A 17,798-nucleotide genomic window follows, 5' to 3' on the forward strand; every position below is an offset into this window, starting at 1 on the left:
ATTTGAGCTTCTACTACTCTTTACCATTGTCAGCGTTGTGGGTTTGGTGGCAGGACCAAAATGCAGATCATGGCGAGGAGACCGCATGGTGAGTAGAAGATGTTTTTAATATTGAAGCAACGACTTACAGGCAAGTAGTCCAGGCGAGCTAAACAAACCATAAGGAGAAACTCAGGCGTACAACAAGGGTTGTCCTCGTAAGGAACCAGTGGGGAACAATGAAAACTAGAGAGCTTATAAACTGAGGGAAGTGGAATATGGACCAATGAGACAGGGAGGCAGGTAATCAGAGGAAACATGAAACAGCTGTGGACCAGGCTGCAGGGAACTGAGGGAATAAGTGAAACTAATTAGCAGGGGTAACCAGGAACATGAGGAGCCGGGCAAGATACTAAACTACTTAACATAACCAGGGGAGAACAGATCTAAGCAAAACTATAGGCAAAGACAAATAACCAAATGAAGCATAAGAATCTAGAATAACCACTAACTAAAGTAATCTGAGAAACTAGAGGGAACAGAAGAAACACCTGACTGATAAAAAGTAAACAAACACAAACTAAATGGGAGGAACACTAACTAGATAAAGCAGGGACATGAGGCTGGGAAAGAACAACTAATCTTAAGGGAAACAAGCAACTGGGTAAATAATAACAAAAGGGGGTCTAAGGCCATAGGGGAAAAGGAACTAATAAACTAGAAGAATACAGCAAGAATAAATAACCTAACAGTAAATAAACACAGAAACACTAAGCGAGAAACTAAAATAGAAAACCCAAAGAAGCAAAGAGGACTGTTCTAATAATAATAATGATAATAATAACCAGAGGAGAAAACCATTCTAAGTAATAAATGAGAAAGCAACCACCAAGGGAACTATGGGTGAGGGGAGAAAGAACTACTAAAACTAGGGGGCAGGAGAGAGAACAAAACTAACATCAGGGTAACAGAAGAAATAAACAAACATAACTACTAAACCCAAAGGAATAGAAACACCTAACTGAAAAGTAAACAAAACACAAAACCAAAACAAAGTCCAAAATGGCAGATCCTGACAACCATAACTTTTTTGTATGACTGTTTTATGTGTATTAGCTCAAAATCTCTTGCATGCTGTGTGTTGTGTGGGACTATGAATTTCTGAGCTTAATGGAAGGTCAAATGTTTAATTCTGTAGATACAGGGCAGGGGTTTCCTACTGACCCACATAACTCACCTTGAACAGGAATAACAGCACTGGTTCGGCAGCATAGCTGTGGGACCTCCGGTATTTTCAACCCATACAATATTCATCAACCATATATATCTCCATTGGTGACTAAACGCTATCTGAGGGTGCGATACACATTCCCTGTGACCCTAATCATTAGCCGGAAAGGTTAACCGTCATTGAACACCTTTGGATATTCCATTAGAACTCAATTCCTCCAGCTCTCTGCATCTTCCAAGCACTGAGACAGCCTATTACCACTATCCTGTCTACACCCGCACAGGCTCCCCCTCAGCAGACCTTACTCAATTTTCTGCAGCTGTGAGCATGCCAATATAGTTTATAGGTCCAATGCTGGACTAATGCTTAAATGTATTTCCTTTCTTTGCACATATGAGCTCAGAGAGAATTGCCGATCAATATGTGCAGCTAATTGCTGACCTATTTTTATATAAGCTTCTCCTGTGTATTATCAAAAAGAAAAAGTTTTTATTATTCATTAAAGAAACAATACCACATATTGCCAGATATCAAGCAAAATGAATAACTTTACATTTACATTTGTTTCAAGGCTCAGTTTTGCTTCTTCTAAAAACCACTTAAAAAAAAAAAACAGCGGATCTTATTTACTCCTTTACAGGAAAGATTATATGTCACTTCTTTCAAAAGATCTGTTTAAAATAAAAAATAAAACCGTTGTGTCCAACTTTGATAAAACATTGTATGTCTAATTTACAGGTAGGTTAGACTGTAAAATCATTTACTGACTTAATGTAATAATACAGGAACCTTAAAAAGTCATTATGTGATCATTAAATATCTATAAACTGACCAGCGGCAGCATCACAATGCATATGGTGTGGGAGAGAGCAGTGGGTATTACACAGCTCTGCAGTTAAGATTTTATAATTATTTCAAATCAACGTCAAAATAATTCCAGAGTTGACATTTTAAACCGTCGTTGATACGTTATATGACCGTTTACTATGGTTATTTTGCAATAGTAATTGTAAACCTGTGAGATTTATAAGGTGACTGCAATCATTTCTCAATGCAGCATGGAAGTTTTTTAGCTGTTCAGTGTCAGTGAGGGTTTAAAATAAAGTCAGAGGAAGCAGAGAGATGTAAGAAGTTATTTAAAGGAATTTTCCATGTATGCCTGCAGTTCATTCATGAAGGATGAGCAAGACTTATCAAGCAAGACTCAAGAGATAATAAGAAGGCTTAATGGAGTACTGCAAAGTTGCTCTGTTTTGTCAATTTGAGCTCTCAACCTCTGTTGTGGAACAGAATGGATTTGTAGATTTTAGCAGACTTTTGGAAATATTTGAGTTAAGGATATACATTACACATGCACACATACTGCTATGTAAGCATTTCTAAATGCTGAAATAAGATGCAAAACAATTTTCATGAGCCAATCTTGTGAATATCAATTCAACAGTAAATATGGGCAAAATTGCACATGTTTAATTGGCAGTGGCTGTGTGGTTTTCTCATGTTAGTTTCTAAAACAATTTTACTCAGACTAAACATTTAAGAAGGATTGGAAAATATCGGTTCTGGCAAATATTTGAATTCAGATCCTGGGATCTGATAAGAAACCCAAAAAACTGGACTGGAGAATCTATAGTTTTAAAAAAAGACTGGAAGACAAAAAAAAAATTTTAAAAGAATACTTCGTCTTTCATTTAAAAGCTCTTGCATCTGGTTTTTATTTTAATTCCTATAAACACACTGATGCAAAAGACTGTTTGAGGACTGTTCAGGAGTGACCCCATTTGGAAAAGATGGAGTTCAGAAAGAATACACAAATATAACTTGACATTTCATTAAAAAAACTATAAGGTTATGTTTACAAGGACCACCAGGCAAGAGAACAAAGGAGTTACTAAAGCAAAAAAGAAAAAACCACAAGGACCTTTGGAAAACATCTATAGTATTTGCATTTTATGCAAGAAGTTGATATTTTTAAATGGGTCATCCATTAAAGCCAGAGATATACTAAAAGCTTTCACACATAGCAGCCATCAGTAATATTGCATTTTAAAGTACTGCTGTATTGGCTTCACTTCACAGCAGATGTCTCTGTTCATCATTTACATACTGTGACCGATGCAGTGCAATTCTCAAAAAGCTCTTTGCTTTGGTTTTCTGTCCATTAATCATCACTCTAGAAAGACTGTTATGGCTCTATTAAAGTTTTTAGTTTTTGCATATAATACATGTTAAAAAAAACAACAAACAAATAAATCGTTGATTAAGGTCACAGGGTATTTTAGATGTCGAAATGTTTTTTTATAAGCTTTACCAATTTTTGTGTTTGAGCACTGTCAATGTCCTTAACTTTGCAAATGTTTAATTGGAAGCTTCTTCATATCATTATAAACTAGTAAAAAAGGAGTTAAAGATTCTTAACGGCAGCTTTATGTTGGTGAAATTTATTTTTTGCTTTATGTTTTGTCAGGTTAGGTGAACAAAATGTTTTTTTTCTGCAAAAGTGGAAAACTGAGATGATCCTTTGAAAATTTACCGTATTGAAGTAAAGGCATAACAGTTTGTAACAGGTTCTTGCACCAAATTGGACTCGACACAACACTTACAAAAAAGACAGGGAAGGAAATGGACAGGGAAAAAAAGGGATAAGAGAACCAGTGGAATTTCTTCAAGTCCTGTAGCAGCCCCCCGAGGTTGTGTATGTGAACAAAAACCGCTGCAGAACTGAATGAACACAGAAACAAGAAACAGGGCAGACAAGGGTCAGGACTTGCAAGCCCCTGCAGAATAATACCATCTCCTGACAGGAGCTAACACACTGGTATGAAACCCCTGGGGGGTGAATACTTGCATTGAGACAAGTGTGGGTCTGGAAGATAAAGAGCACCAGTCAGCTGCTTTGTTGCTGAACATGATTTGACCTAAATTAATATGGGCTATCTCTGACAGGTTTTGAGCCGAATATGATAAAATTGTTGACTTAAACATTATTCTGAAGTACAGTATGGAGTGACGAACAGAGGTCAAGATTAACCTGAGCCAGAGATGATGTAATGTTTTATCTCTATGAAAGGAGTGTCTGAGGTCTGACCCATCAGACTCCTCAGCCCATCTCCCTGGGAACCAATCAGCCTCATCCACGGATTGCAACTCACTTCTCTGTATCCATTCATTGCTATTTTGTCACATTTTATCTATTGTATAAAATATGTATGCATCGTATGAAACATGGCCTTCTCTTCAGAAGACACTTGTACAATCGAAAACTGACCTTCAGTAAATCCTTAATGCACAGAAGAAATTTGAGTTTGTCTCAGATCAATGAAGAACAGTTTCTTAAACTCAACACCCTCAAACAGATTGCCACTCCCTCCTGAATGGGCACCTCTGAACACCATGGCGTCAAACTAAGTCACAGCAAAACACTCAAGGCATCCTTCTGAATTTGCATCCCTAGGATTTACCCAAGCATTGCCCTCGTCAAACCAAAAACCAAAATTACACAACACCTAAACCTCTAAACATCCTGAAACAAAATGCGGACCTAGCCTTGTCAAAAGCGCACACAAAAAAGCTGCACATCACCCAGACCAAAAACCATTGAGAAGAAACCCATTACATAGCAGCTATCCTAATAGGGGTAGGCTTGGGTCTTCCCAATGATACAAAGATGTCACCAGACAATCTATGACACCCACCCTGCAGTCTTAATCCTCTAACCTCATCATACCACTCCACAACTGCTATCAACACCCTACATGCGACACCACCCTCCATGGGGTAGAATAGAAGCAACATGTCCAACAGCTTGCAGCGGGACAACCAGTCACCCAGCTCTTCACCAAACCCCGCACTATGCACTCCTCTGGGAAGAAACAGACGTCTACCAGCTGCCCAGCTCTGAATTTAGCCCAATTGCTGCACCCCATCCAGATCCCTCTTGAATTTATTCAAGGATTTTGCGATTGTGGTATTCATTAAAATTTACCCAAAAAAAACCCAAAAAACAAATCTTTCTTTGTACTTTTTTCAGAAAACTAGGACATTTTATTATCAAAGTAACTTTTTTTTTTATTTTAAAGCATGAATACATTTTCTTTTAAAATGTATTACTAGAACTGCAAATGTGCATTAATGGAACACTTAGTAGTACAGATCTGAAAATACATATACATCATCCATGGTCTTATTATTAGTGATTGTTTCCAATCATCATTAGTAATGCTGCATACAGCTTCAATTCTGGGTCACGCAGAGAGGATAAAAGCTAGATCAATGCTCCTTGCAGTTTCTGGCAAAATATGACTCAACATGCAAAAGTCAACTGTAATCAAAATGTTTTTTCTTCAGATCTACCCTTTTAGGAAGAAGCAACCCATCACGGTTTCACGGTTTCATCACTGCTTGATGATGAGGCCTGATGAAATTTCTGTCCCCTCTACACAACTGATCTTTACCATCGCTATGCAAATCGTAGCTGTTTCCCACAAATACATTTAAAGGTGTCTCTCTCCAATGCTGCTGCTCAGATTCCTATTTAAACTATGCCAAGTAAAAGCCTATTTGAAACCAGTAGTCAGCCAGTCTGTCTGTGTGTGGACATATAATGTGCTTTAACAGACAGGACAGCTCCTCTGTGAGCACATCCTGCCATTAATTACTGCGAAAAACTTAATGAGGTGCATGAAAATAGCATATACTATCCCTCGTGGTGAACTTTGCACAGCGACTCCTGTAGGGCCATTTCAAACAAGCTTAAAGGAATTCAGGTCCCACTTTCTAAACCTTAAAATGTATGATTTTTAATGTCTGTCTAAGTGTGTGGACATTTTAAAACCGTGGTCCCTCAGGATACGTGATACTAATAAAAGCTCAGAATATATTCAAGTTTAAAGGAATAACCCTACAGTCTTACGACATTAGAATAATATATAGGGAATAATACAGGGAAACAGCAATAGGAGTGTGAGTGCACACTGCCAGCACAATGAACATTAGTGTCAAATGCGTCTCATGAGTACATAAAAAAGCTGATACAGATTGTTTTTGAAGGCCAGATGACATTGGAGTCATCATTTTAATTGTCTAAGCTATTATAAATATATTATATATTTTAACAAGATTCAACATTAATTTAGAAGTTGTATTTCTGTTTTTAAATAAAAGCAATGAGGTCATGTGATACACCTAAAGTCATCACTCCGGCAAAACCTCACCCCAACCCAAATCTATGACCAACAATAATATAATAATTACAGGAAAACTACAGAACTACAGAAACAAAAGTAATTAACGTAAGAAAAAGGTTCTGGAGAAAGACTCAAATGTACCAACATACTGGCTGGTCTTTTATTCTTGGCACTTCAACTTCATGAAATGTAGGTATCTCTAATCATCTAAACAAAACAACAGAGTTAATTAACTTATGCTTAGAGAGACAAAAACATAACTAACTTTTCCAATTCGGCTAAGCAAAAGCAACACAGCACCTCCTACAAAACTGGAGTCATTTTAATTCAGAGCACAAAGGCTATTATTATGATATACATGCTTGATCAAGCTGTGAGTAACAGGTAAATCCTCCCTTTACTACCAAGTGATGGGTGTGTGTATATTTACATCCTCGCACAGAACAGATGATTTGATGTTACACCCAGTTTTTAGATTATTTCAATAAAATGACTTTCTGTGGTAATGGTACAAGCCAAAGCTGGCAGATGATCTGCACCTAAGCTTTATGCTAATGAAAAGTTATCAGCCAATCATACTTGCTAATTAAGTTCAGGGAGCTTCACCGATAATCATTGTGGGCCATTTGCATACTATTGCTGGCATATCTTGGCTGTGCTGAGAGATAATGCAAGGTCAAAAACCTTCATTATCACCCCAATTAATTAAATTAGATTGACTTTATTTCAGACACTTGATCTAATATTAAGACCAACCTATCTGAAAACAAATTTTAAGTAATTTAGTGTGGTGTTATGAGAGCTCAAATGCAACAGAAATAGTGTCAGAGATTTTTTTTAAATATTAGATTGGTTAGGAGAATTCTCTCTGACACATAACCCACAGATACTATAGGAAGCTTTAATGACTAAGAACTATCACTGGAATGAGTCAATGTACTGTAATCATATGCTAGACCTTTATAACTAAACAGAGGAAAAGCTCATCATGTAAGTGCTTTATCTTAAGAACCCTTTTAGCAAGATAAAAATATAATATATAAAAATCTGTGTGTTTGGAAGAAAACAAACAGACAATAACTTTTAAAAATATATATTTTTGCTAAAACCTGTACAGAGACCAATACAGTCTTTCTTTAACTCCATATTACTTTGAACATCAGTTTAAAAGGTGAAAACACTTAAGATGAGTTCCAACCTAACCTGAATGACGCGACAGGAGCAAGCAATTTACATGTCAACCCTATGTAAAGGTGTGTTCAGGAGCGAAGTGAGGCGAAGGACGCAAAGCAGGGTGATGCAAATAGTGTGATTGGGGCAAATAGAGTGTAGCGAGCGAGAGCGAAGTGAAATCCGCGATGGATGTGAAGCACGCGATGCGAGCGACGCAATTTGAGCAAATAGAGTGAAGCAAAACCTGCGATGAATGTTCAGCGAATTTTGCTGGACTTGAAAAATCAGAACCTTTCTGCAAATTCGCATTGTGTCTATAGCCCCCCCACAGTTGTCATACTAGTATGAAACTTACAGCAGTTGCTCAGGGTACATCTATGTTCATGTCGGAAATTATATTTTATATATAAGTATTTAATTTTCAGATGCATATGTCAGCAAGCCTGATTTCTAGGTCGCCGATCAGCCGTTGTTACATAATTATTCAATATGTTACCATTTACCATTTAGTTGTCATATCAGTTCGTGCCTGGTGTATTTTGCCAGTCTTCGTCCATATGTTTAGGCACACAAATATTTATTATTTAGAAGATTTGGACAGTACAATTTGGCTGTTTATCCATTGAGATTTATGTACTCACCGAAGACAGATGGGCAGGTGTTCTGCAGCGGGGATGCAACGAAGGAGGGTGAAGCGAGTGGAGTGTTGTCCCCTTTTGGCCACGTGAATTGCAGGCGAAATGTCATGCGAGCGAGAGCATGCGAAAGAGGCGAAAAATTTGCCAAAATTGCGGTCAGTCTGAAAGCACCTTTACATTGCTACTGAACACAACAGATAAATTGATTCCAAACCAAACCAGATTCTAAAATATTCAATGTTTTACAGTGTTTGCATTTTAGGAGTCAAATGCCATGATTTTTTTTCCCACTTTTTCAATGTGGAAATTATAGGACCCAAGCTTTAGATGATATCTAAATCTGTCTATTTTGCCATATCATTGAAATATTCTTCATAATCTCATGTCTTCAGAATAATATTGTTATATAATATTTTAAATATTAATATATATCAGTTATATTAGCATTACTATCATGATGATGTTTTGCAGTTAAAGGGTATACTGCATGCAGTATTTGCAAATTAAACTTACAAGAACTGCCAGGTTTTACGCAGTTTTGCAGCTTTTCAACAAGTCTTAAACTTATTGAAATTCAGACTTGGTGATGGTAGTAGATAAAAAGTGGCTAATTATTACAGTTTGAACCTGCAGGCCAGTTGGTCTGTCAGTTTTGCAAATATGGGAAAAAGTTGCTGCCCTTTCCTAACTCTGCAGCATGCGGTCTGATGCAAGTGTCAGAGTTTCTCAAAGTTACATTCTAGAGCCTAAAATGACAGACATATCCAATGTTGTAATGAGAAAATACTGCTTTCCATTCTAGGAAAATTTGTGAAGAAGTGAATGGGTTAGTAATGAGTGAACAGTCTGGTTAAGGTAGAACTCCTCGCACTCTAGACTAAGGGAGCCCACCTTTTCCACTGGAGTCAAGTCAAGTTTATTTATATAGTGCTTTTCAGCAACAAGGCACTCAAAGTGTTGTACACGAGGAAAAACATTACAATGATACAGAAAATCAAACACAGAAAAACAAATCAAATGACATTAATAATCCTTGGGAGTTTACTGGTAAGAGCTGGTTCTAATCCAATCTTTCTAATAGAGGTAATTACCTAATTAAGTCCTCTGTGGTAAGGAATATATCCTGTGCTAGAAGAAAAATTATAATATTAATCTTTGAGATCGCTGGTTTGAGGCAGTTGTTGTCCCATCATTCAAATAGCAACAGTCATGAGCACTCACTGAAGTCTAAGTAGAGAAAATACTAATACCGTTTGGCTTTCACTGGTATGAAATAGTTGTAATGCAATCCTTTTAAGCAATCTAAAAATGTATGGTCAATGGTGTAAAAACAACTTTAGTCCAAATTTTCAAATACTAATAATATTTGGCTTTTGCTGGTAATCCTTCTAAAAAAATCTGAAAATCTATGAAAAGTAATGAAATCACACATTTAAGTAAAGTAAGATAGGAGGAAAGAAAATCATATTTCAGACTATTCTTAGCAGAATAGAGTCTGAAACAGTACAAAAAAACCTCAGCAGGGGTAAGCAACACACACATAAGTAAAGATTTAGCAAGGATACGGTGGAATCTCGAGGGTGCGAATATATAAGTCTGAGTGTGTTTGCAAGAATTAAGACTGTCAACACTGATAGAAGCGCCATTGTCCTTGAGAAGAGAGGTGGAGGTTTTATCAATCGCCCGCATAGTCCTATCAGCACACAGCTGGTAGGGGAGTGCTGGGGAAGAGCGTCGTGTTTATATTACATCCAGGAAATATTTTGTTGATAGCCTGTTAGCAGAAGTTGCCAAGGCCACATTGGGGTGCTGGATTTAGAAAAACAAAAAATGTTTTGGTTCAGGAAGTTGTGAATTCCAACTACCTTATGAGTTTTACTGGTATGTCTCAATTGCGGATCCAAATAGCCAAATTTCTGGTATTTCCGCAGATCTCGAGCGTACAACTTCACCAAGATTATATCCTTTAACCTCTGAGTCAAACTGCTGCCAGGCTGCGATTCTGTTGAAGAATCGTGTCCAGCTTGCGATTCTGCTCTCTTAACGTTTCAGTCTGAGTGTTGATCGCTCTACAGATTCCATCCAACATCGCAGGCAGCTTTGGAATGCTTTGAACAGCTGCTCACGTTTTGCAAATAACTCAATAAGCCAGATAACCACCAACTCCAAAAAGCAGAAATCCTGTTATCAAAAGTCCAAATATGTACACGTCCCCTACGTCCTCGACCGTCATCGTAGTCAGGTACACAATTTTCCACTGCTGCCAGGAATCCATTGTGTATCTGGAGAAGAACGTCCCGTCTGGACAAGAGTTCATGTCAAACACTACTGAAATAGTACCTAGTGCTTTAATATTAAACACGAAGCAATTAAAACTAAATCCATTCGTATAAACCTTTAACATTGTCTTTTTATAATTTATACACAGATTATACCGGGGGAAAAAAAGAGCTGAGCAAAAGAATTTGGGACGTTTTACACACAGAACAAGAAAAAAGATGAGAAAGAAAAAAATGATTTTCTTGTTCCCTCAAAGTCATTTAATAAAGATATGACCAAGATATGACTAAGTTTTATAGAGTGAAACTGCTTGGATCCTTGACACAATTGTGAGACTGCTATGTGGGGCTTCAGAATATTAGAAGGCTAATCTTAATAGCACGGTAGCCCTTTTAATCACAGCTGATTGCTGTGTGCATCAATGCTTATTTGAATTCCAAATTAAAACTAAATCAGATATGCAGTCATGAAACGGGGCCTTTCCATTTGACATACTGTTGATCTAATTGAGTTAACAGGGTGAAAGGAAGAGTCCCCGAACGTATGGCAAGAATGTCAGTTATGCTCAAAGTACAGGCACGTAAAAATGCTGAAACATGTGCACCAGATTTGAAATAATGTATGTAATACAAACTGGTTTGTGCACAAAATGCAACAATGACATTTGACTTGTCTGCCAGCCAAAATAACAGCAAGACAAATAAATTTTTAAAACTGCAGTAGGGGCCGCTGAGAAAATGGTGGACAAGCACACATTACAGGTCCCTCCACCGCTAGTTCCCCACAACAGAGCCTTCTGATGACACTCGTTTTATCCTTGTTTCATTTAGGACTCGGTCTAATTCTTTCCTTTTAGCCTGCTTTTTCACATTGGTTTTCTTCTGTTTACCAGTCTTTGTTTTCTGATCTTTTGCCACTTGAGAAATTGGCAGTTTTTCTGTAACGTTTCTCAACCATTAGAACAGCTGCACCGGCAATCTTGAACAGTGGTATGCTCTGTGCTGGGGGACCGATGTGAGCTGTGCATAAACGAGCGTGATTGGCACTGCTAAGACATTCCTCCTGGCTCTGATTGGTTGTTTCTGACTGGGAGCGTTGTATTTCTGCAAATGGCAGTAGGACCACTGGGAGGACCATGAGGCGCCTGATTTTTTCCCAGATTATGTATGAGGACATAGTGAGAGTTTTAACAACTATGTAAAAAACAAATTTTTACTAAACATACCTATTGTAGCTTTAAGACAATAAACATCTGCAGATAAAACATGTCTTGCAATCTTCTGGAACTTAAACACTTTAGCACTCACTGACCACTTTAATAGGTATACCTTACTGGTACTCAGCTGGATCCTTTTTGCCAAAAGAACTGCCCTAATTTGTCATGAAATAGCTTCAACAAGGTATTTGAAAGATTCTTTAAGTATTTTGGTTCACAATGACATTATAGCATCAGATAATTGCTGCAGAGTTGTTTTCCCATCAATAATGCAATTCTCCTGGTCCAACACATCCTAAAGGTGCTCTATTAAACTAATATTGGGTGACAGTGTTCATGTTCGAGAAAGATGTTCGAGATGATTTTGGCTTTGTGACATGGACTACCATTCAGAAGTCATCAGAAGGTTACATTGAGGTAATAAAGGGATGGAGACACAATGCTAAGGTAGGCTGTATCATTTAAAAAAGCCTTCATTGGTACTAAGAAACCCAAAGAGTACCAAAAAAATATTTTCACACCATTACATTACCAGTACCCTCAAAGATTGCTATATGGATGGATTTGTGTTTTCATGTTTCTAAATCCAACTATGATCTCAATATCTAAATGTTGCAGCACAAACTAAGACCAGGTAACATTTTTCCAATCTAATACTCTACAGTTTTGGTGAACCTGACAGAACTGTCTCCCTAATAAAGCGGTCAATTAGTTTATTTAAAACACATTTAATCAAGCTACAGTGTTATAAACCAGCTTCCAGTGCAACAGATCATTTTAATAATGAGATTTATCTGGTTGAGAAAAGACAAACTGGATTACACAATTTATTGGAGTTGTTAAATCTATTAGATTATATCACTATTAGATAAGATTAGCCAACTAGGTATTTACAAAGGCACTCGACTGAACTAAAAAGCTCTGTACTGTACTCTGGACAAATCAAACCAGAGGGGAATCTAGTCTCTTCCTCTCACTAAGCCACCGGGTCTCATTCCCAAGACAAAAGCTTGTTGTAAATAAAAAAATAACGCAATACAGAAAGCGTTCAGTATGTGACAGTGAGTGTATAAACTGAGTAAATGACAACCTACTAATGTCGACAACAATTCTGCTGTGGGAAACCGAGTAATTTTCCTGGCTCCAATAACTTCTGCCTGTAATCATACTGTTTCAGATATTTTAACCCACTTTTCGCAAAAACCATGAGAAAATTGATTACAGTGACAAACAGACCATGTATCTATTCTTATATCCTCAAATCACTAAAATATAGATAATGTAATACTGATACTCCAGCTGTTGGGTTTTGATCATATACAGTCCTATTCAGTGAATCAGAATATGCATTCCGATGAAGATTGTTTCCTAGATTGAAAGTACCTTATGAAAAAAACAACCTTTAAGCAGGTATAATTCTAATTAAGCCCACATGACTGTAATATATATATATATACATATATATATATATATATATATATATATATATATATATTGACTTAATGTAATATTCTAATCTTAAGTGTTTTCATTTGCTGTAAATTAAAAAAAAATGTCATAATAAACTGAAATAAAAAATTAAAAAATCAGTCTGTGTGTAATTAATTTATATAGTGTGTTTCACTTGGTGACTTGAGTTACTAAAATAAATTAACTTTCAATAATATTCTAATTTATTGAAAGTTACTGTACATGGCATTGATTTTATTGATGTATAGGAATATTATAAAATGCCTATTCTGAAATTACTATGACTGGTGTCTGGGACAGAATAAGTATAAATAACTGCTTGCTCGGGCAACGTGGTTAAGTTTCAATAAGGAAATAAAGTAAAAACCATTGTATTTTATTTTTCAGTGGTCATCCACACCTAAAAAACAAAAAAGAAGTTCGTTCTTTTTAAAGCCTTTAAAGAATGAATGAAAACCCAACGTTTAGATCCCATGCAATTAATCAATGCTGAAGAAATACATGTGCCAGCGTCTTTGTGTCTCTCTCTTATTAAGACTGCAAAAATGGCTGCTATCAGTGGGGGTTTTATGTCACTGTGCCCAGTTTATTACAAGGCTTCAAGCTACTGCAATCAGAATGGAGGTAATTGGATATAATTTGGGCAAATAAATGTCACTTTTACTTGGTTTACAAAGACAGAAAGAGGAAGAATAACAAGTAGGAGATGACTTGTATAAACGCTGAACCTATTAAGTTCAGTATTGGAAGGGGTTCAGAAAAAGAACCAATACTTGCACAGACTCCATTGTTTAATGCATTACCACAACACATTTATACTTATACATTTTACACTTTTGCTTCAGTGAAGAACCACACTTAGTCAGTAAAAATGTATTTAACTAGCCCTGTTCACACAGATTAATCATCGCTGTAGCAGTCTGCATCTTGGCAGTGTGAAGTTTTTTAGAAAAAGATGCAATTTGATTCAAGGCGTGTGGTATTCCCTTTCTTTATTAGCTGAGTTTATATAAAACAAATCAGGCAGAACAAAAATGCTATATGTTTACATGTTTGACTGTAGCTTTTTGTGTGTGTTTACCATCATTCTCGAATGGAAACAGTCCATTAATCGGGTCAGCTCATAAACTCTATGAACTGGACTATGCACTAAGCTGTAGCTTCCATTGAAGACAGCTAGTGCATGACTGTGACATGGCTTGCTGGCATAACCAGTGATCGACCAGAAGGGAGACTGAAACCCAGCAGCAATGGAGGGGATGTGTACATTCAAAGACTTAACAGACCAAAACAGGCAAGACATTGAAATCTAACAGTTCTAGACAGGCAGTGTCAATGACCAAAGAGATGTATGTTTAATATTGTCTTGATTACAAAAATTAAAGGTTTTAAAACACAGTAAAACTATATAACTCTATATTATTTTTTTACAAAGCTATTTGCACATGGTAAGTTTGTGCAAATCAGAACTTAAGCAGCTGTTTAATTCAGAAGATAAACTTAATGCAACCAAGCAAACATCCTCTCACTGCTTATACAGTGTACACTATCATATGTACTATGAATAGCATACCGTACCACTTTATTTATATAGCTCTCTTCAAACAAAAACATGGTTGAACAAGGTGCTGCACATAAAACAACGGGCTCACAAGAAACATTAATTGCAGAGGTTGAAAAGAAAGCGAAAAGTACTAGGACTCTGGAAGAGGTAGGTATGTTATTTGGTGACATTACAAGGAATAATACACAGCCAAGAAGGCGCAAACCTTTTATTCTGGCAACATTTAAGAAATTTGTAAATTTTTTATTTTGGTGAGACTACATGTGATCAGTCCAAGGTTATCTTCAGAATAATCTGTTAAAAGGATTATCCATTCAAATGTCTTTTAAAATCTGCAGCAGTGTATTCAAAGCTTCCATATCACCTGTTGATGAGGAACATATATTCCAAACACGATTCGTCAGAAATTGCTCTTAAAGGTTTTGAGAAGTGCTTCCATTTTGTCACAATCCAAAGCTAGTGAAATCAGATTTCTGTCTGCCTCCTTGATGATTTTTGCACCTGCTGTGTTTTTGGACATTTTGTGGACATCTGCAACTTGATGCCAAAATGGGTGAAAATTGCTCGCAATAGCTGGACACGATTGGTTTATTTGCATCAGCACGTATTTCAATGAAGAAATAAAGTAGATGGTGCATGCAAGCCGTGAAAAAATGGATTCACCTTTCAGAGAACACTGATTTGAAAGGTTTTTAAATAGTAGTTTCACCAATAAAAATATTGCAAAAGTCAGATATACAAAAGGGACATTGTTGTTAAAAGCTTTTAGATGCTAGCTTGTTAATCATATGGGTTACAATTTCAGCAGCTTAATCCAAACAGACTTCTCGTTTCTTCTTGCAAGGCAGATCTGCCCTCCTGGTGCTCCATGAGTCTTTACTTATTTAGTAAAGCCTGAATGGCAACTACCCAGTCAGAGGAAGAGGGTGATGGAATTCATTGCAAAGTTAAAAAGCTGCTTCTTCACCATTTCTTTCGTTACAAATTTTTCATCCATAACTTTAAAAACCTGACTATACCTTTACATTTTCTTGATTTTGTCATTTTACGAAACACTAATTTACCTGAGCTGTTAAATAGCTTTAAGATATTAGTGACAGGCTAATGTGTAGTGCAGTCAGAGGGAGAACACATGTATTAAACATCACTAATTATAGTCCGACTAATATTCATGGAGGCATGAAGATGACGTGATTCTTTTTGAAACGATTTGTAAAGGAAGTTTTCTATTTGCAACTGTTGTGTTTGTGAAATGGGGTACAAAGTCTGACTGACATAGTTCTGACAGATTCATCAAAAGGACCTCTTTCATAGTGATTTAATCAACTGACCAAAGCAAGCAAACATGTTTCCTGTTGATCTAGAGAACATGTGTGAGCCAGTCTCTATTGCCAATTAGCTGTCGCTCTTAAGTACAGCCAGTTAGCGCAGCGGTTAAACAGCAGTCTGCAGCTCATCCTGCCGGTGCTGCTGTCAACTGGGCAATTAGAGCCCATAAATCTGTTTGCAACCCGGGATAAGGTAGGAACTGATGGCCAGAAAAGGAGTATGAGGTTAAGCCCATCTCATTAGTTGTGCTATCACAATGTGGGGACATAACAGGAGCCATCTGCTGACAGTAGGGGTTCAAACCGTCAAGCTAAATGCGATGTGTGAATCGCAAGCAAAACGCCCATGACGAAGACTGAAGAGTGTTCATACATCTGTCATAAAGGTCTTTGTACATTAATAGATGTTACAGTTAAAAGGGACAAAATGCAGTATTAACATCTGCAGGTGTATATTGCACAAAGATCTTCACTGGAAGAAGTGAAAAATACACCTTGTACTGTGTTATGTTAGGGATAAATATTGTTTTTTTTATGTGGGTTCTGTTAAGAGGTAGAGAAGTCATACAAATCTAGGGTCAGACAAAAAGGAAGCAGTTCATTTACAGGTTTAGCACTATTTCAGCGGGCTCATTGCACAGATTAAACCATATAAAAAAACTCAGAGAACAGAGATTGAGGCAAACATCATACTTGGTGTTAAACTTCTAAAGCTTCACATAGTTGGTGTTTAGTTTGTTGCTGTTTTCTTTATGGAGAAAGATCTGTGTTACTATGTAAAACTACATGTGCTGAGCTTGCATGTTGTAACAGTACCCATAATCGGCTCAGACATCAGGTCAAAACATCAAGTCTGACAGAGTTGAGTTAACCTTCGGATTGTGCTCCTGGCTTGTCACTGTGGCAACGCCAGAGAAGTTTTTGACTGTTTGTGCTTTTTCAGGTTTCTTCAAAAAATTTAAATTCTGGGGAACACATGGATTTCACCATATTCTGACTGCTGAATGACAAAGGTCACTGCACTGCAAGCAATGTCAACCCACCACCAGCTGGACCTAAATGGCTTTGCATTAATGGTGCTCATTTAACAGAGCAAGATTTTGACAACCACAACATGAATGAAAAAGGTTAGTGCAATTTAATCTTCGGTGCATAATTTTCACAATCCTACATGGTACATTTGCAAAATTTTTTAATTTATGAACTTGTTTCAAATGATTTCAGATTTTGGTCGACTGCATGAAAGGTATCCCTTAATGCCTGAATTTATTTATATGAAAAAATACTATTTGTGTTTTATCTGTCAAGACAAGATGCTAAGTTACTTTTTTACTTGAATGTAGCAAAAACAACAGATTTGTATAAATGTCTTTAGCATGTAAATAAGCTAAGTTGCTCATAATTGGCCATGTCTCTAGTTGTTAGATGGCAGTAAAGTGGATGGATAAAAGTCAAATGTTATCCTTGTTATGTGTGGATTATGCATCATTTGAAATTTGTGAAATACATGACTGCATTCAGACCTGAAGGTCAATCATTTTCTACCCCTTATTCCATAGTGGGTTGCGGGGAAGCTGGTGCCTATCTCCAGCAGTCTACGGGCGAGAGGCGGTGTATATGTAAATGTCAAAGTGCTACAAAGTGACAATAAAAACATTATAGAACATATAAAAACATTTAAATCATAACAATATATAAAATCTAAAGTTAAAATATCAATCATAAAACCCTGA

General features: G+C 36.8%; 2 protein-coding genes across 6 annotated transcripts in view; one reads left to right on the forward strand and one right to left on the reverse strand.

Moving 5' to 3' along the window:
* dock1 (dedicator of cytokinesis 1) overlaps positions 1-17,798 on the reverse strand; it is a 308,112-nt gene that overhangs the window by 92,276 nt on the left and 198,038 nt on the right. The gene's annotated exons all lie outside the window — the stretch shown is intronic.
* LOC124874823 (inhibitory synaptic factor 2A) overlaps positions 17,055-17,798 on the forward strand; it is a 62,262-nt gene continuing 61,518 nt past the window's right edge. The window contains exon 1 of the mRNA XM_047376377.1: positions 17,055-17,192. Coding sequence (XP_047232333.1) covers positions 17,180-17,192 — 13 coding nt within the window. The 5' untranslated portion in view covers positions 17,055-17,179. The remainder of the gene's footprint in view (positions 17,193-17,798) is intronic.

This window comes from Girardinichthys multiradiatus, chromosome 10 (genome assembly GCF_021462225.1).
Source record: "Girardinichthys multiradiatus isolate DD_20200921_A chromosome 10, DD_fGirMul_XY1, whole genome shotgun sequence".
Classification (NCBI taxonomy): Eukaryota; Metazoa; Chordata; class Actinopteri; order Cyprinodontiformes; family Goodeidae; genus Girardinichthys; species Girardinichthys multiradiatus.